Here is a 20,534-nt window from a genome sequence, read left to right as displayed (position 1 = left end):
TGCTGCTGCTGATGCATGTAAGCAAGACAGAAAATTCCAACACAGCAGTGGTAAGACAGAGATTCCCCCCAGCTGAAATGGATCAGGGGCAATGGCGGGGTTTATTGCAGTCGAAGAGGGAGGAACAAGTATTAAGAGAAGAGATGGCAGATGGCCGGGGAAGAAAATGACTGGTGACTCAGAGCAGCTCAACTGAACCCTATGGCCAGGAGAGTCAGGATCTCCAAGTAAAGAGGCCCGTCACCATTCTGAGGCCAGATGGTGACTCCTGAGACCATGGCAGAGGGAAAGGGGCAAGGGCAGCTCCACAGTCTTTACCATACAGACTAGGGAAGTGACTCAGGAAATGACTTCACATCACTCCCAAACTCCACCATTCCCAGGCATCAACCCCCAAAACTCTCATTGTTTTCTGAGACAGTGTTGAGAAACTCAGACGAAGAAGAGAAGAGTTTGGATTTATACCCCACCTTTTTCTCCTGTAAGGAGACTCAAGGTGGCTTACAAGCTGCTTTCCCTTCCTCTCCCCACAACAGACGCCTTGTGAGGTAGGTGGGGCTGAGAGAGTTCCAAAGAACTGTGACTAGCCCAAGGTCACCCAGCAGGCAGGTAGGAGTGCAGAAATACATCTGGTTCACCAGATAAGCCTCTGCCACTCAGGTGGAGGAGTGGGGAATCAAACCCAGTTCTCCAGATTAGAATCCACTTGCCCTTAACCACTCCACCACACTGGATCTCTGAAATAGGAAGTTCCCTCTATTCTGCAGACATACTTTGTGACAGCCAAAGCAGGCTCTGCACAGAAGCATTCCCCCTTAATTACTTATTTTGTCACTAACTGTGGCACATTCAAACCTACTCAACATTTGTAAACACTAATTGATTAAATGTCTTTTGACATCTTGGAATTAGGCTTGAGAGCATTATGGGATGAGAGAGACTAGTTCTGTGACCAGCCCCGGTAAAAAGTGAATTGTCATGCTCCATGTCTGAGGATTCTACATCATAAATAGTAAATGCTAAGGCACAGTAAGCAGAAAAAGCTGGCATTTAGTAGACACACATGGGTTTTGAAGAAATTACAAAGTCCTACAAGTCATATCTTCCACGGGCTTCTGAGTTAGGGCTTGATACAACCAGCTTCTTTACCTTACAGATGTTGATCAAAATGTGTACGAAGATGTCAAGAATGTTGTTTTACAAGAGTTTTTATTCCTGTTTTCCTCATTTGTCCTTTTGATGCATTCTGAACTGTATCCACCTCAGTAAATGGCTAATTTCAGCTGTGACCCTCATTACTCCCAGCCAGTGCCTTCTTCTATGCAGATGATGATGATAAAGAAGAAGAAGAAGAAGAAGAAGAAGAAGAAGAAGAAGAAGAAGAAGAAGAAGAAGAAGAAGAAGAAGAAGAAGAAGAAGAAGAAGAAGAAGAAGAAGAAGAAGAAGAAGAAGAAGAAGAAGAAGAAGAAGAAGAAGAGCTGGATTTATATCTTCCCTTTCTCTCCTGTAAGGGGACTCAAAGGGGCTTATAAACTCCTTGCCCTTCCCCCCTCACAACAAACACCCTGTGAGGTAGATGGGACTGAGAGAGCTCCAAAGAACTGTGACTAGCCCAAGGTCACCCAGCTGGCATGGGCTTCCAAAAACCCGCCCGGACAGTGTATACTTGACATCAGCTTTCCTGAAATCAATAAGATTTCCCAAATAAATGTGTTTATCCAAGCACCAAGCAGAAAACCAAGAACTTCGAGGCATTTGTTTTATGGCCTAGAGTGTGAGACAAAGCCAATGCACTGAGTCCAGCCATGCGGAAAGGAATAGAGAAGGGACAGCTGTGCCAAGGGACAAATGGCCCAGGAAAATGGAAAGTAATTACTCCAAGCACAGCCTACACCGCATGATAAAAGAATCAAGCATCTATTCTCCTGCCTGCTACCTCTTCTTCCATTTTGTCTCCTCTCTCTACATACTCATTTTTTTTTCTGAGGCCCAAGAGTGTAGAGCTGTTTTTCTGTCTGTTTTCCTACCATGAAGCAAACTGCAATTAGAGAACAGGTCATTATACAGATCAAGCGATTGTATCACATGTAAATACTTCACAGCTCAGAATGCAGGGATTTCATTGGCCCTTTCCCCACTCACCGTTTGCTGCGCGCTACTCTCGCCGAATAGCTCGGGGTCCACCTGCACTCCCCACTACAGGGGCGGCAACAACGCAGCCGCCCTGATTCTGCTGCTCTTGCACCCCCTCAGCGCGGGTCATTCTGGCGCTGCTCCAAACGGCACCTTTCGATGACCCCGCGCGGAGCGCGAGGCAGTGGGGAAGCCCGGGGAACACGACCCTCGCGCTAAAAAGGTCCTGGACCAGACGAAACCGACGTCATTTTAAAAGTGGGGAAACGGCCATTGTTGGCAGATAGTTGCTCTTAATCGAAACCCCTAGCCAAGAAGTGAAGAAGAAAAGCTTGGATTTATACCCTACTTTTTCTGAACTGGAAAGAGTCTCAAAGTGGCTTACACACTCCTTCCTTTCCCCTCTCTACAACAGACACCTTGTGAGGTAGGTGGGATTGAGAGAGTCCTGAGAGAACTGTGACTGGCCCAAGGTCACCCAGCTGTCTTCCTGCATAGGAGTGAGGAAACAAACCTGGTTCACTAGATTAGAGTCCACTGCGCATGTGGACGCGTGGGGATTCTATAGAACCCCGTGGCACAGAGTGGTAAGCTACAGTATGGCTATCAAAGTCATGCTTACAACCTGAGTTTGAGCCTGACAGAAGTTGATTTCAAGCAGCTGGTTCAAAGTTAACTCATCCTTCCATCCTTTGAAGCTTGGGAAAGTTCAGTTTTATTCCACAGCTACTAGCTTGGAAGAGGGACGTGGGAAGAGCTGTATCTGTGGGGGCAAAATTAGCCAGAGAGCACCGACCAAGCGGGACTTGTAACTTCTATTTACATCTCCTTTTCCACAAAACTTGTCACTAAAAGCTCTTCCTTGCTGTCAAGGCAGTTCGTAAATTGTGCTGTCGAAAGCGTCAAGGGCAAGATTTAAGGTTCAACATGCAGCATATGAAGCGCATAATCTGGTAATAATCATTACAAAGTAATTACCAGAAGTTTCTCTCTCTCTTTTTGCCCTGCTTATTATATCACTCATATTTATGACAGACTCAATGAAACGGTTAGTCTCGTCAGGATGCAGAGAGAGAGAGAGAGAGAGAGCGTATAAAACATCTGGGCAAGTTTAAGCTCTCGGTGTGTCCCCCCCCCCCGCCCCCAAGCCATATCAGAAGAGTGAAACATGATTACTTGCATCTGCACAAAAGAAAGAGCGCTGGATTTTTAATTCAGTTTGGCAAACAAAACCCAGAGAATCGCTTAAGGGAACAGTGAGAATGCTTTTGGACGGAACTCCAGTTCTTGTGTGGGTGTTTGAACGTGGTTTCTCCAAGGGTTAGGTTTGCTTCCCACTCGATATAGGAGTTCCTAATCTTCCAGTTCAATGGAACAGTTCAGCAGATACAACACTGCTATTAGTTTCCATGTAGGGTCCTTATTACACAAACAGCCCCTAAGGAAAGAAGCCAACGATTGTGAGACGTTCCCATTGCGACATGAATTCGGACAAAATGTGAGACGTGCACGTTGCATCAAGAAATGGGTGTTTGGTGAGAATGCTTGCCTTATTAAAAACAAGAGGAAAAGAGGCCTCAAGGACACCGACAGATTTCAGAGCTATCCCCCGAGAGAGGTGATTTGGATACAATCACTGCTGGATGATTAGGAAATCATGTCCAATTGCTCCAGCCGGGCTGCGGAGCAAATGGTTGGATATAAACAGATATGTTTATGACATCTGGCTAAGAATGCCAGCTGCATCCTATAAAGAGCCATTTTATTTATGCCTGTTTGCATGTGCTCCGAAGGTGCTCATTTATCGTTCCCGTAAATCTGCTAAGTTTCTTTTGATTCCCTGTTCAATTTCTTTGCTCCTCAACAAAGGTTCTTTACGTACTATGGAAACCGACAAGGTTTGACCCGAAACAATGCTGATTCAAAACCTTCAAATGCGATCAATGATGGCTTGGCGTGACTTTCTTTTCTCTGGGAGGGGGGGGACCTCTCTTGTCAGTCTCCAGTCCCCAAGACACACATGTCCTGTTTTTGGTGCAGGATCACCATGCTGTCCGGGCCCTGCGGGATCTTGGCGATTTCCGCAGGGCCTGCAAGATGGAGTTGTTCTGCCGGGCTTTTGGAGTGTCCAGCTGCTGAAAGTGCCCCCCCATTCCATTTTTATGGAATTAGGGTCCATTATCATCTGTGGGACCCATCCTTTCTTTCTCCTCTCGGGAGGGTTTAAGAGGGATTTTGCGGGCATTGTTATATATTAATTGCTGCATTTCAATTTATATTATCTAGAGATTAATTTGTATTTTATTTTTATGTTTATTTGTATTTGAATTTTTATGTTGTTCACCGCCCAGAGCCCTTCAGGGGTTGGGCGGTATATAAGTTTGATTGATTGATTGATTGATTGATTGATTGATTGATTGATTGATTGATTGATTGATTGATTGATTGATTGATTGAGAGAGAGAGAGAGAGAGAGAGAGAGAGAGAGAGAGAGAGAGAGAGAGAGATAAGGGAGTATTTAGCTCATGTAGCCAGGGGTGGAGTGAGGGGGAACTGCGCCTGGGGCACGCGTGTGCACTATACCCTCACGCCTCACCCCAGAATTCCCCTGGAACACCCCCACCACTCCCCCTCCACACCCCAGCCACACCCCCACACCAGCACATGCCCAGGCCGTCGCACCCCTCTATCCCGTTGGTTCTACACCACTGCATGTAGCGAAGGTTTGTAGGTATGAAGTTCAAGTATAAATCACAGCCAACTTATGGCAACCGCATAGGTTTTCAAGGCAAAAGACATACTGAGGGAGTTTGCCATTTTCTGCCTCTGACTAGTGACCCTGGACTTCCTTGGTGGTTTCCCAACCTGGGGGCTTTCCCCACTGACAGAGTGGAACTGGTTTCTACCTAGGTTCGCCTCAGTGAATCCCCACTGCCACCGAGCTCAACATTGTTTTGTCTCAGTTCCCCCCCCCCTCAGAACTGCGACATCCTTGTCGCAGTTATGAACTAAACTTTTCTGCCGGAACAAGGTCGAAACCGCTTCGAAGCTTCGAAGTGGGGAAGCATCAAAACGACACCTCATCCGTTCAACCAATCACGAGCCACTTTCGTGGCATGCGCAGAACGGGAGAGTCATGGCGGGCAGAAAGCGCATGTAAACTGTAAACTGTAAAAACTGTTTTTAAAAAGAACGCTCCCGTTTCCCGCCGTAACACAAGCGCCAATCACGATCGAGGAGTGAAACAGGCACCAAGATGATCCCGCCCATTTAGCTTGGTTCCAGGGGGTCAACTCAGTTGCTGTGGGGACAGCCTGGAATCGCCCTCCACTGAAGGGAACCGAGTCAACCTTAGCTCCCTTCTGTAGTAGGGAAAGCCCCCAAGAGGTAACCAAGGTCAACTCTGCTTAATTTCTGAAAACTGAAAGGCCAACCAGCCTGGACCATCCAGGCCAAGGCGTAACTGAAGTAGGTTCCAGAGACCTCCCCACTGAAATGTATTTCCCCATGAATCCGTTTTGGCAGATTAGCATTAAAAATGCAGAAATAGTATTTGCTCCCCGAAGCTGAAGTTACCCATCGTTTTTGCTTGGCTTCCTTTCCTTCCTTCTGGGGCTGAGAAAGCTGGTTCCAGATGTATGGCTGTTGCACAAAAATAATAATAATCATAGAGGTGGGAGTATACATGAGCAGAGTAGCTTTTTCCTTCTCCTTACAACATGTAAAAGCAATCCCAACCCCTAGAAAAGGTTGAAGAAAAACTAGCTACCTTCTCCATCCGTGAAAGGACAGAAAGGTGGTGGTGTGGAGGAGTGGAATGGCTGCAGGATATCTTGAGCTGCCTGGTCAACTGATAGGAAGTGGGCACGGCTAAATGAGGTCCCCCCCATTTGTCCCCACTGGGCTTGTCACAAGGGTATTTAACACTCTTTCCTTGGAGAAAGCCTGCGAGAGATGGATGTTTCAGGGCTGAGCAGGAATTTTTTTGGGGTGGGGAGAGAGGCCGCTGTCAAAGAAGCTTTCCCCACTACAGAAGGGAGCTAAGGTCGACTCGGTTCCCTTCATTGGAGGGCGATTCCAGGCTGTCCCCACAGCAACTGAGTTGGCCCCGTGGAACTGAGCTAAGTGGGCGGGATCATCTTGGTGCCTGTTTCGCTCCTCAATCGTGATTGGAGCTTGTGCTATGGTGGGAAACAGGAGTGTTCTTTTTTTTAAACAGTTTTTACAGCTTACAGTTACATGCGCTTTTTGCCCGCCACGACTCTCCCGTTCTGCGCATGCCACAAAAGCAGCTTGTGATTGGTTGAACGGATGAGGTGTCATTTCAATGTTTCCCCACTTCGAAGCTTCGAAGCGGTTTCGACCTTGTTCTGGCAGAAAAGTTTAGTTCATAACTGCGACAAGGGGGGGGGGGACTGAGACAAAACAATGTTGAGCTCGGTGGCAGTGGGGATTCACTGAGGCGAACCTAGGTAGAAACTAGTTCAACTCTGTCAGTGGGGAAAGCCCCAAAGAGACTTTTAAGCTGCTGTGTGTGGACTTGGTTAGAGGTGGCTGCTGTTAAATAAACTTGGTGCTTTGAAATTGGAGAAGCCTTGTCTAGCCATGAGCAAGAATTGTGTGTGTTGCGGTAATATTTGTTGGTGACACCTGGCAAACTTCTGCTGTTACCATTGGTTGCTAGGCAACAGGGATTAGTTGCCCTGGAGAAAATGGCTGCTTTCAAGGATAGACATTATACTCTGCTGATTTTCCAAATCTGTAAAAAATAAGTCCATGTGCAGTTTGTTTGTTTGTTTGTTTGTTTGTTTGTTTGTTTGTTTGTTTGTTTGTTTGTTTGTTTGTTTGTTTGTTTATTGTATTTGTATACCGCCCTCCCCGAAGGCTCAGGGCGGTTTCCAACAAAATAAAAAGTTAAAACATCATATATATAAGTTAATTAAAATACATAAAATATTAGACTAGAGATGGCTTCAGCTATTCTATTCCCCCTTTTATGAACCCACGGGAGGCCAGATGTTTGCTTTTTGTTGCAGTTGATATCATCCTGGCTGGCCAAACGCCTGGCGGAACAGGTCCGTTTTACAGGCCCTGCGGAAACTTTGTAAATCCCGCAGGGCCCTGATCTCACCTGGAAGCCTGTTCCACCAGGTAGGGGCCAGAGCCGTAAAAGCCCTGGCCCTTGTAGAGGCCAGCCGGATCGCCTTGGGGCCAGGGATCACCAGTAGGTCCGCCTCCGATGAACGGAGGGGCCTAGAAGGGCGATATAGGGATATATAGTTACCGTCTACTCAAATATTGACAGAATTCTAAGGCCCTCAATCCATTGATTTACCAGGTTTTTCTCTTTCCAGCCAGCTGGTTGAACAGCCATGGGAAGGGGTTCCAAAGTAGGGGATCCCCCAGTTCCCGACCAGGGTCTGGCAATTCTACAGTGAACACAGAAATTAGACAAGTGAACCTGTGTGTGTGTGTACTGTATTAATATATTTTAAGTTATATTTTAGTTATATCCTTTTAGTTATATTTTGTTGTAAAATATGCTGGCCAATGATGATGATGATGATAATAATACCGATTTTGGATGGATGGATGGATGGATGGATGGATGGATGGATGGATGGATGGATGGATGGATGGATGGATGGATGGATGGATGGATGGATGGATGGATGGATGGATGGATGGATGGATGGATGGATGGATGGATGGATGGATGGATGGATGGACAGGTGAACCTCATTTCTTTTATAGGTGAACCTCATTTCCTTTATAGACTCCAAATGACTGAAATGTATGTTGACTGACTCAATGAATTAATATCTGGTGCATTGTTTTATTAGTGTCTATTTTTGTTTGTATCAATGGCAGGGGAAGTTCCACACAAATCTCTCCTTGGGCATGTATATGGTGTTTCTATATGCCTTATGGTGGCCAGCCTCCCAGTGGGGCCTGGAGATCTTCTGGAATCACAAAGATCAGTTCACCTGGAGAAAATGGCCATTTTGGAAGGTGGACTCTGTGGCGTTATATCCCACTGAGGTACCTCTTCTCCACAAACACCACCCTCCCCAGCCTCCATCCCCAAATCTCCAGAAATTTCCCATGCTAATTCACCTCCATTAAAGGGTCAAGGAAGCAATTAGCCAGTGCTGTTTGGGGATCTCCATAACGCATTGGATGCTCTGTACATATGAAGGAGGAGTAAATCCATTTAGAAGAAGAGGGATTTGGATTTATGCTACCCTCTTCTCAACCACAAGGCACCTCAAAGTGGCTTATAAACTCCTTCCCTGCATCTCCCCACAACAGACCCCTTTTGAGGTAAGTGGGGCTGAGAGAGGTCAGAGAGAACTGTGACTAGCCCAAGGTCACCCAGCAGGCACCATGTGGAGGAGTGGAGAATCAAACTCAGTTCTCCAGATCAGAGGCCGCGGTTCTCAACCGCTATACCATGCTGGCTCTTTAACTGTTTTCCTTTGCAACTGAGCACGAGAGAAACTCTTTAAACAATACAGGAAAGAATCCTTCCAGGAGGGAGCAAAGTCACCCTAGAATGTTGACTTACACTTTTATTTCTTCATGTTATGAGTCTTATAAGCAAAATGTTTCCATTCCCCTGTCCTCAGCACTTGTCTAATTGCCCAGAACTGAAAACACTCTGCAGTTTGGCTCGGCAACTCAATGAGTTCATGTTGAGACTATGCTGGCTTCTCTTACAAACCCTCATCTGAAACCAGTGTGCCGGCTTTCCTTATAAACATTGCCATACCAGCAGGCTCTTGCTACGAGGGGGGAATGATGTTTTAGTCTTTGTCGTTTTCTTTCCGAATAAAAAGAGACAACAATTTTAGAGGGTTCCCACAAAGGGCTTCCTAAAGTGTGAATAGCCATAGAAATCCAGAGACAGGTTTAATTTTAACAAATCTTCCCCTTTTCCCCATACAATGATGCACCTACGTCCAGCCCATCACAGTGTTCATTTCCCCTCATGATAGAATTTCCAAGCATGGCCTGGCAACCAATGAGAGACCAACAAGGTAGCTGACTGCACAGGTGTGATGTCCCTTCTGGGAAGGCCATAGAGGTTCAGGCGATTCTGAGCAAGGACTGACGTCTCTTTCAAGTCCTGCCCCTGCCTCTGCCAAAGAAGTGACATCATGCTGTCAGCTCAGCGGCCATTTTCTCGAATTGTTCTCCAGCTGCCACTGAGGGGTGGCAGCAAACAAGAGAAAGGGATGGGAGATCCTCCATTCCTGCTGGGCAGCTGGCACCCTAAGATTCATATGAACCCTCATTCAGCCTCTTCCAAAGCTGACTTCCCCTCGTAACATGCCTCTCGTGTTCCTTTGTACACAGAGGCATACAATTTACATTATAATTTAGAATTCCTGAGCACAAATCTTTATGGGGTGTTCTCCTTACCCAGAGGTGGGATCCAGCAGGTTCTCACAGGTTCCCGAGAGTAGGTTACTAATTATTTGTGTGTGCCAAGAGGGGGTTACTAATTGGTGAATTTGCCTACCCGCGTAATTTTAAAGCCCCTCCTCCTCAGCAGTAAAGAGCGCATGACATGAACTTGAAAGCTGTCTAGCCCAGGGGAGGTGCACCAGCGTGCGTGGCAAACGGCCTGCGCCTGCATGCATTCGTTTCCCACCCAAGGACTGGCGCAGCGCCTGCATCCTTGCCACAGCCCCGCCCAGGAATTCCCCGCCCCTGGAATACTCGGCTACGCCCCCGTCGTGCCCCGCCTAGCCCCATTGGCACTACGCCACAGTTTGAATCCCACCACCATGGGAACCTGTTACTAAAATTTTTGGATCCCACCACAGTCCTTACCTTAAAGAAAGAAGTCATTTTCAAAACTCCCTCCATCCTAAATGTAGATGAATCTAGTAACTAAGCCAAGCTTTCCTGTAAGTTAGGCCAAAAAAAATGGCACTGAATTTGCTTACACCTGGTCTCTCAGTCACTGCTCCCTGCTGAATTGCAAGCAGATAATCTTGTTCTCACCTGTGAATGACAAGTTGACAATAAATACTGTCACTAAAACAACCTCACAGATTATATTTGTGTTGGTCTAATATGGCTGCAGAGCTTAGCTTAAATTTAGCGGTGATTATCTCCCAAATGTTGGATAAACGCATATTGCTGCCCCCAAACATAGATAAGAATTATGTTTAACTTCCTGGAGGGGGAAACGAAAACACCTGATAAAAGCAGCCATCTTGAGCAGAGGACTGTTGGACAAGGAGGAAGTAGTTCATCCTTTTCCGTTGGTTGGGTTTTTGCCCGATCAAAATCATCCTCAACTGGTTTTCCCAGCCAAGACTGTCTCTGGTTATGTTCCCCAGGGGTGAATCACTTTGAAAGAGATGATTTAAAAAGAAGACAGTCAACAAGGAAACAATTAAGCATTTCGCCTTCCTACCCTACCTTTGGACTTACGGTTCCCAGCTGTTTTAAAAAGATATTTCTGAAGAAATTATATTCACTCCATATAATACGCAGATGGAGCTTTGATTTATGCAAACAGAGAACAGTGATGAGATTAGGTTAAATTAGGGGTCCCATTCTTCCAGTGAGGGGTACCTCATCTCCCTTTCCTGTTGCCCACCACAGCTCCAAGTGTCACAGCAAAGATTTTTAAAAAAACACCACAGCATGGCATCCAGTACCATGTAACTTCTGGCAAAAACCCGGAAGTGACTAAGAGTGGCTCTAGGAGTCACTGAAAACTTTATGATTTAAAAAACATAGAGTTTCTAGAGATTGCTAGAGGTACCTATGTCACTTTTTTCCAACCAGAAGTAATATGACACCACCTCTGGCACTGACAGACACTTTCATTCCACAGCTTATTGTTTCCTAAAACATTTTATCTGTACTTTCCCATTCAAGGTTCAAATGAATAATTTGATCTCACTGAGCAAATCTCTCTGTTCTGTTTATATGTGTCTGTGGGCGATTCCGCGATGCCACGAGAATAAAAATAGAGTTCGACCCTAGATTCCCCAGGAGAAGGGTATCACTCATAACTCGATAGATCGAAGCCATTGTTGTTCCCCACTGCATCCAGCTTGATCCCAGCTCGGAGGGTTTGAATCTCATCCTGTGCCTCTTCGCTTCAGCATTCCGTTCCGGATTGGCTACTGTTCTAAGAGAAGCCCATGTTCCATCTTATCCCCATTGACATCGTTATAAAAGGAAAAACTGCCAGCAGGAAATGGAGAGGGGACCAAGGTGATGCGTTTTTTGATTGGTCAGCTGTACGCATTGCCCAAACACTCTAGCTGTGATTGGCTGAAACGAATAGGGGGGACTCCTACCGGCACCAGAGATTCCGGTGACTTTACTGGAATCGGCGAGCTGAGTCTCGAGCGTGGTTCCCTGAAAAGTAGTAGTTCCCAACTCGGAGTCGGAATTAATTTGACTGTTACATGGGGCGAAGCTGGTACAAAACCACGTCGATCCCAGTGGTTATCGTCTCTTGAACACTTAGGTCAAATGAGCAGCTTCGAACTTAAGATTCGATGCGCGCCACGAGTCTGGAATAAAGCGTAACTAGTGGACATTTTGGGTCACTGTGGCAAAACCTCCAGTGGAAAGGATTCCGCCTGTCTCATCTCAGCTAGTTCACCTCAAGAATCATAAATCTATTGCTGGAGACTGTCAACAATAAGATCTGAAGCCATATAGCAAAGGCAGTTCTAATGTTATTTATACATATTGTGCTACGCTGAGGGGTGGGGGCAGACCCTTGCTGATATTTTGTGACAAGCACTTGCAGATGTCCAAGAATATATAATTTTTTGGCAAACCATCCCAACCAACTATCCAAACAATAAAACTGTACACAGCAGCACTAACATATGCTTTGCATAAAGGAAATACTTTGGTGGGCACGCGTAGCAAGACCATTCAAACATGGTGTTTTATTTTTTAAAAAAAATACAACTTGCTTACTTGAGGAATACAACTCAAGGACCTGTTGTAGGCACTGAAGTCCATAGGACAGCGGTGGCGAACCTTTGGCACTCCAGATGTTATGGACTACAATTCCCATCAGCCCCTGCCATGGGAATTGTAGTCTGTAACATCTGGAGTGCCAAGCTTGCACACTAAATTCTGTGACCTTTTACCAGAGACGAAGGGAGGGGGAACTGCACCCGGGACATGAACTGCCCACACGTGCCCGCCACACCCCAACATACCCCGCCCCCAAGCACCTCCGACACACCCCTGACCCCGCCTCCACATGTGACTGCAATGGCACTGCCTGGGACAAGCTGCCCCAGGCCCCTTCCGCATTGTAGGAGTGGCTGCCGATAGATCGGCGCGATTCTACCCGAGTCCTCGCACTGACGATAATACTTTGTCAGTTTCCAGTATCATTTCACGACTTACCCCTCGTTAGCGTTTGGATTTCCGGAAGAATAGAGCTGAAGTGTCGAGCCGGTAGGCTTCAAGGTTGCGCTCGAGCCGTGAGTCGCCGGAGTGCAGAATCTCCGCATCAACTCAGCTCTACCATCTCGTAATCCACAGCTCAGTATTTTAAGCCCATCTCGCGCCCAGAACGGGAAGACTTCGTGGTGGCGGTGGCGAAAAGCTTTGGGCATGCCGCAGAGCGGGGGACTCAACAACTGAAAGCCAGGACGCAGGCGCGGGGAGGGTGGTCCATACTATCTGAGCTTGGCTCTGGAGACACAAGTCAGCTGGTGTGTGGAGGCATGGGAGGACTTCGAGCTGAAGTCAGAGATTATTAAGCCGACCGATGAGTCGAACCAGAGTCGCGCTCGGTAGAAATTGTCGAGGAAGGGGCCCGGTATTACGGCATTGCAGCTCACGATGCCTGCCTTTTACCCTTCCCTCCCAATACTTTTGGTTTTTATGTTTAAAGGGCCATCAAGTCACAGCTGACCTATCGACGGCAGCAGGGTTTTCAGGTAGATAAAACCGAGGTTCTCGCACGGTGCCTGCCTCGAGACGCTAACGAGTGGTCTCCAAATCAAAAAATTACTAGTCCGGGACGGCTTCCTGCAATTAGATAGCCTAGAGCTGTTCGGGGAGTCAGAACTAGAAAATGCTGGTTTCAGCCAATAGAATTAAACTCTTCTCCACTTTAAGTACGGATAAGCCAAGATGTGCAGTTAGAGTTCGCGGCGCTGGATTTATAACCCAAAAGCCATAGATTTCCAGGATTCATGAATCAGCCACAGTACAAAGGGATGTACTTATGAGCAGCAAACTCTAATCTGGAGAACCAAGTTTGATTCCCCACCCCTACTCTTGACGCTTGCTGGGTGACTTTAGGCTAGTCATAGTTCTCTCCAAACTCTCTCAGCCCGACATGCTCCATAAGGTGTCTGTTGTGGGGAATGGAAAGGAAGGTGTTTGTAAACTGCTTTGGGACTCATTTCACTTGACAAAAGCAGAGTATAAATCCAAACTGACCAACTACTGAGGAGTGCCACAGGCCCCCCAAAAAACCATTTCCTGACCCTATAGAAGAGATTTAAGATGTGCCCTGTTTGCCCCCTCCCTGATGGGGTTGTCAATCTCCAGTAATAGCCTGGAGATCTCCAGAGATTGGTTCTCCTGGACAAAAGGGCTGCTTTAGGAAGGAAGGCATAAATTTCCAGACCGCTACGACAGAGATAGAATACGCACAAATCCCACTTTCAGCTGCACTTTGCAACTGGATTTTACTGTGCATAATAGCAAAATCCACTTGCAAACAATTATGAAAGTGGTTTGAAAGTGCACTATTCTGCATATGTGGAAGGGACCTCTGTAGCTTTAAACTCCCCAGAGGTTACTACTATGCCCAAGTCTTACAGTCCCAATACAGAAAGTGTGATATCTCTCTCTCTCTCTCTGCCCGCCCCCTCTCTCTCTGGCCCCTTCCATACTTTCACAACTTTCACAAACACTTTCACAACTGTTTGCAAGTGGATTTTGCCATTCCGCACAGCTTCAAAGAGCACTGAAAGCAGTTTGAAAGTGCATTATTCTGCATGTGCGGAATGAGCCTCTCTCTCTCTCTCTCTCTCTCTCTCTCTCTCTCTCTCTCTCTCACACACACACACACACACACACACACACATATATTGCCAGTATTGCAACACAGCTCACTCAGCCTTGCAGAGTATTTTCCCCTTTTCTTTTCTTTTTTAAGTGTATATGCATCTTGCAGTGGATTATGTCAGAGCAACCTGATCTCTTAACATGGCAACAGTTTCTTCAGCTGGCAAGTAGACACAGCTGTAAGGTTTCTCCTGGGAGGGAAAAAAAACCCTTGTATATATTACCTCCATTGTGCCAAAAGCTTGAGATTTGTAGCACAGGGGCTTCCAGATGGATTCTTAACCGCCAGTTCTCACCAGCATCCAAATGATGAAATCAGGATTCGCCAATTTGCGCTTGCGAAATCGTGACCGCTGCAACCGCATTTAATACTGCCACCTACTGTATATTAAAAGAATGACGGCACTCCAAGATTTCCTAAAAGCCCATTTGAGCGTGGATGTTTTTATCTGATAGCAATCTTATTTTTAATCCCTCAGATTTAATATTAGTTGGAAGAGCTAACTGTCTTTTCTAAGTCTGGAGCCCTCGTTTTGATGGTAAATAATTATCTGGTCCAGTCGCCTGACTTGTTTTCATAGAAAGAATGTAATAAAACAGTTCTGATTTGAATGGTCATAAATTACACTGAAATAGGATGGCTATGAATCCTGATTATAGCAGCATTTTGGCGAAATAGAACCGGCGCATGAGTTTAAAAAAAAAGTGTGGTTTTTTTTTTAAGCGAAATTTTGCACTGCTTCAGAAAGCTTGGTTCACGAGTACTGCTGTATTATACCGTTATATTCCTGTCGCTTTTAAAAAATGGCAATAAGCAAATTACACAAGTTTCTGCCTGGTGGCTTTTTGGAACCGAACAGATTGAACTGGCTGCAGAAAAAATGGCCGCATACTGTAGCGATTTAGCGGCATTACGGTCTATCGCGGATGAACTTGCAACGTAATCTGGCAGAGAAGTGCATCTTCAAGCGTCCGTAGTGATCCCATTTGCTAGAGAACAGTTCCAAGATGGCCCTGTAACAGAGGCATAGCTACAAGGGGAGAGAAGGGGTGCGTCGTGTACTGGGCGTGCGCCAGTGAGGGCAAAAAATCGTCCCTTGACCCCACCCTTTCCCCCTCGCCCCACCTTGCCTCGCCAGGCCTAGCCCCACCCCACCAGCCTGGCCCATATTCAGCCAGCAGAAAAAGGTAAATAGGGGTGAGGGGGCGCTGTGGGGGGCGGCACCCGGGCACCATTTTGCCCCAGGTGCCATTTTTCCCCCTGCACCCCTGCCCTGTAATATCACCATCCCTTACACCCTTCCAAGTCCACTGAAGTCAGGAGCAGCAGTGGCGTAGGAGGTTAAGAGCTCGTGTATCTAATCTGGAGGAACCGGGTTTGATTCCCAGCTCTGCCGCCTGAGCTATTAGACTGTGGAGGCTTATCTGGGGAATTCAGATTAGCCTGTACACTCCCACACACGCCAGCTGGGTGACTTGAGCTAATCACAGCTTCTCGGAGCTCTCTCAGCCCTACCTACCTCACAGGGTGTTTGTTGTGAGGGGGGAAGGGCAAGGAGATTGTCAGCCGCTTTGAGTCTCCTGCAGGAGAGAAAGGGGGGATATAAATCCAAACTCTTCTTATTGTTATTATTAGGGTTGTATATTCCTCCACCACAGAACTCAACATATCAGACCATCTTTGTTGTAGAATGGTCCACATGGATATTAGTGCCTACCTAGCCCTGCTTCCCCCATCCGTTTGACAGATATCAATTGAAGTAACACCGAAATGCTCTGCCCTTCAAATACCATGTTTAACGGCACCATACAACAAGCTGCGTTTAAAGGCCAAAAGCTAATTCCACACCAATGAATGATAATTCTCATATTCATTTGAGACTAGATTGTAACACAGAAGCGTACTATTTTCTTGACCGCTGAACCTTAACTGATCACACTAACATCTTTTTCTGAGACAGAGTACAGTGTGTTTTAGATACTCCCGTACAAGAATAGGCTATGTCTGAGTCGAGACTCACTGCCTAACCCGTCCAGTTAAAGGCTCTCTGGCAGCCATTGTTATGGGGTTGCTATAGGGAAGGGGATTTCTTTTCTTCCAAAATTCACTTTTTTAGAAAGAACTATTGATTCCTCTGACTTTTTTTCCTCTTGAAAAGAGGAATTTCTCTTTCATTTCTCTTGAAAGGAAAACCAATGCAGCCCTTTAAACTTTGTATGAGTCCTGTGGCACAGAGTAGTAAACTGCAGTGCCGTAGTCAATGCTGTACTCTGAGTTCCATTCTGACAGAAGTCAGGTTCAGGCACCTGACTCAAGATAGATTCAGCCTTCCGTCCTTGTGAGGCTGGTGAAACGAATAGCCAGCTTGACTGGGGAAGGCAAGGGCAAATCACTTCATAAACATAGTCTGCCTGGTAAACCTTATGATGTGACATTGGTCAGTAATAATCCCGTGCTTGCATGGGGCCTACCTTCACCTTTTTACCACAAGGGGCACTCTACCAGCAAGATGGAATGGTTTGGGAAGTTGCCTCTGAGAATCCACAAAGTGGAACTTGGAACTATTTGCAGAATTTCCCTTCCTGCCCCTCTTCTCTTTGGGTTTTTCATCGATCAAAACAGAATGGATTACAGACAGACTCTGAATTCTTTCAAAAAAGAAAAGGAAGTTATTCTCACTGCACTGAGAATTTTCAATGCTAAGATCATCCCTCAGTGGCGTAGGAGGTTAAGAGCTCGTGTATCTAATCTGGAGGAACCAGGTTTGATTCCCAGCTCTGCCGCCTGAGCTGTGGAGGCTTATCTGGGGAATTCAGATTAGCCTGTAGACTCCCACACACGCCAGCTGGGTGACCTTGGGCTAGTCACAGTTCTTCTGAACTCTCTCAGTACCCACCTGCAGAGTCATTTTAATGTTGAGGGGAAAGGCCCGAAATTATAGCCCGCCCCCCTGAGTCTCCTGCAGGAGATAAAAGGGGGATATAAATCCAAACTCTTCTTCTTCTACTACTACTATATGGAGCTCCAATATGGATCACCCAAGTTAAGCCATCTCTTGAGTCTGTACAATCATATTTCTTACAAAGAATTCTGGGAATTGCATGGAGGTGTAGCCTCCTCAAATGTCGCCTTATGTAGAGAAACTGGGCAAAATAACATGGAACTGATGGCATGGACGGGAAACTTTCAGATGCTTTAAAATTTCGAATTCAGCTAGGGACTAAAACGTCCCTATCAATCACCCTCCTCCTTTATATCAACTTCTGTCAGAATCTGTGTCTGTAAAATGGCTGGTAGGAGCTACAAATCAGAAACTTTCCTTGGCAGGTCTAACAACTGACCAATTCCAAAACATGTCTGCCACCAGAATCTATAATGAAATCAAATCTGCATTAATAGAACAAGCGAAACAGGGAATGATGCAGGAGAGTGGGGAAAGTTGCTCTCCTCAGTCCTTGGGAAGTGACAGGTCAGACTATTGTGCCAACTATTTGTATCTTTAGAAAGTCCCAAACAACGCTTAGAACTTATACTAATAAAACTCGTTTCAATGTCTTTACCTAAATACTGGCATTTTGGCAGATACAATAATATCCCCTATGAGAATAGGCTATGCCAGTGTAAAATCGCTGTTGAGACTGTGCAACATGTACTTCTAGGTCGAATCCCCACTACTGTCTTAGCCAGGTTTCAGAACACAAACTAACCAGGTTTGAGGGACAACCTCCCTGGTCAAATCCCCACTACCGTCTTAATCAGGTTTCAGAACACAAACTAACCAGGTTTGAGGTCGTTTGTGTTCTGAAGCGGGGATTGCGACCGGGAAGTGATCCTCGACTTAAACCTCGTTAGTTATTCTGAAACAACTAAAAACGATGATGAGGATTCATTCCTAGAATGTTCTATATATGATCTACCACGCTCCATGTATTCCTTCATCCAATGATAGGGAGGTTTCATCATTGACTTGTCATGCATCTGTTATGAACTTCCTGCTCAATGGTTTAGCGTAGTCTTTATATAGAAAAATCTTCCCCAGGCACAAAGGCATTTACCTGGCTAAAGCGTAATTACACTCTCCACCGAATAGCCGAATGCGTGGTAAATTTAGCTCTCTTTGTTTTCTGTATACAGGGTCTGTATGTAGATATCTAACGCATATTTTTAATGGATTTTAATGGGTTCAGTTAAACTGAGTAAAGCGGTCCGCGACTTGTTTTGTTTTTAATGGTAGCAATATGGTAATTTATGGCCGCAGCAAAGGCTTCTGTCTGATAAAAAAAAATTAAAATGCAAGCGCTAAAGTGTGAGAAAGTGTTAAACGTGCAGTACAGACCATGATACACAATAAATACAACACACGACAGCCTAAAAGTCTGAGAACAAATTTGCCAGAACACATATAAATCTCCTGAGGAGATATCAGCTACCTAGAGCTGTAAATGATTCAGTCAAGAGTGCAAAACACAAAGGAACATACCTCTCTTTCGTTCCACTGGACACAGTACCAGCCCCTTTTGGATGAGGCCATGAGGGCTATTTGTCTTACCACTATATTTACGAGCTTTGTCCCTCTTCCCCCCTCCCAAACAGTAACTGATTTTATGATTGAACAGGGATGTATAGATTGTTGAGGCTAATATTGAAGCCTGTTGGGAGACAGGATTGGCCACTGGATTGGAAATCTTTATAACTGGTACTAAAATTTGTCGCGGGACATCTTATTTGCTTGTTATACAAATACAAATACAAAATGCTGAAACCTTTAATGGCGCAAGGTGGTAAAATGCAGATTATGTTGAAAATTTATTCAAAATTTACACAAGGTTCCTCTTTGAGTCAAAGTGCCTGGCAAAAACCTGGCAACTGATTCAGTAGTACGGGGATGAGTAGATTCCCTTTTCGCTAGGTGTGGAAATATTCATGTCCCAGATCACAAGAAAATTTCTTCAAGATGGCCTCGAGAAAAAACAGCGGTAATTTAAAATCCACACGTAAGAGCCAAATGGTCGGATTTGTTACCGGGTAGGCCGGCTGCGGGGTGCTCGATCCTGTTCCGCCACCAATGAAGGATTGCCATGATATCTCACCGGTACCCTACGACAAGCATAAAATATCTCTGGGAATGCCGTTGGCGTTCGAAATTCCTGTATTTGCGCCATAAGCCCATGGTGAAAGCCTTTTAGCAAATGTGGAGAACAAAGTTCTTTGGAGCTCCAAAAGCTACCTTAAATGTCTCAAAGGTAGTTGTTTCCGAAACTCGAAAGCCTGTCTTTGACCAATAAAGTAGGTGGTCGAAAGTACACCTATGTTTGTTTTGTGGCTGATGTTTTGGGGCACCCGTTGAGGTGGAAGTGGTAAACAACAGAAATATCAGCCAGAGACTGCTGGGAAGTATCATGAGAAGCCAAAGTGCTTCACTCCAAAAGGCAAATTCCGGAAAAAAGTATGTAAAACGGAACTTACAAACAGAGCGTCTGGCCCAGGTTTGGAGGCCTAGCCATGAAAAAGCAAAGAATTGAAACCCTCTCTATTCTAATGGTTTGCTCCCCAGATTGGAGCTCCATTAAAATGGTATGGCGTGTTTGCTTCGAAGACTTTGGGCTAGGCGGAAAAAATTGACCTCAATTATGAAAGATCTGGACGCGGCACTTTGGTTACCACTTATGCGTGATCCCAAGGTGGGTCTGCGAGGTCCAAGTTTAAAGGTAATTAGAGAGAATTGAATTTAAAATATCTGTATGAATGGACCTGTTCAATCAATGTGCGTTTTATTTTCCCGGTGGGATACTATTGCCATTGGATTACTCTCGCCGATTAATATGGCGCATAACTATGTCTGGAAGCGCCTGCACCCTGGGCTTTCCATTGCCTTTGGGGTATCACATCAAACAAACTAAACTACCGCTGTACTTGCTGGCTCTTCTAATATGCCATAACGACTTTGCTCATGTAAGTAAAATTAGATTGAATACTTTTACGAGTTAGAGTAGAAGGCCTTCGGGTTTAAGGGCACCGATGTATCTAATCTGGAGGAACGGAGTTTGAATTCGCCCACTCTGCCGCCCTGAGCTGCTGGAAGCTTCCTCCGCAGAAATTAGGGCCAGCCTGTGCACTCCCACACACGCCAGCTGGGTGACCTTGGGCTAGTCACAGTTCTTCAGAGCTCTCTCAGCCCCACCTACCTCTCAGGGTGTTTGTTGTGAGGGGGAAGGGCAAGGAGATTATAAGCCCCTCCTACAGGAGAGAAAGGGGGGATATAAATCCAAACTCTTCTTCTCTTCTTCTTCTTCTACATTTTTTTTTCTACAAT

At 45.8% G+C, this 20,534-nt stretch overlaps 1 protein-coding gene across 1 annotated transcript in view; it reads left to right on the top strand.

The window, feature by feature from the left end:
- Window positions 1-12,309: 12,309 nt before the first annotated feature.
- The window catches only part of COL3A1 (collagen type III alpha 1 chain), a 109,460-nt gene continuing 101,235 nt past the window's right edge, over window positions 12,310-20,534 (top strand). The window contains exons 1-3 of the mRNA XM_048483708.1: window positions 12,310-12,393; window positions 12,450-12,591; window positions 12,679-12,843. Of these exons, the coding sequence (XP_048339665.1) occupies window positions 12,310-12,393; window positions 12,450-12,591; window positions 12,679-12,843 (391 nt within the window). The remainder of the gene's footprint in view (window positions 12,394-12,449; window positions 12,592-12,678; window positions 12,844-20,534) is intronic.

This window comes from Sphaerodactylus townsendi, linkage group LG02, assembly GCF_021028975.2.
Source record: "Sphaerodactylus townsendi isolate TG3544 linkage group LG02, MPM_Stown_v2.3, whole genome shotgun sequence".
In the NCBI taxonomy this organism is placed as follows: domain Eukaryota; kingdom Metazoa; phylum Chordata; class Lepidosauria; order Squamata; family Sphaerodactylidae; genus Sphaerodactylus; species Sphaerodactylus townsendi.
This window is presented reverse-complemented; position numbering and strand designations above follow the sequence as displayed.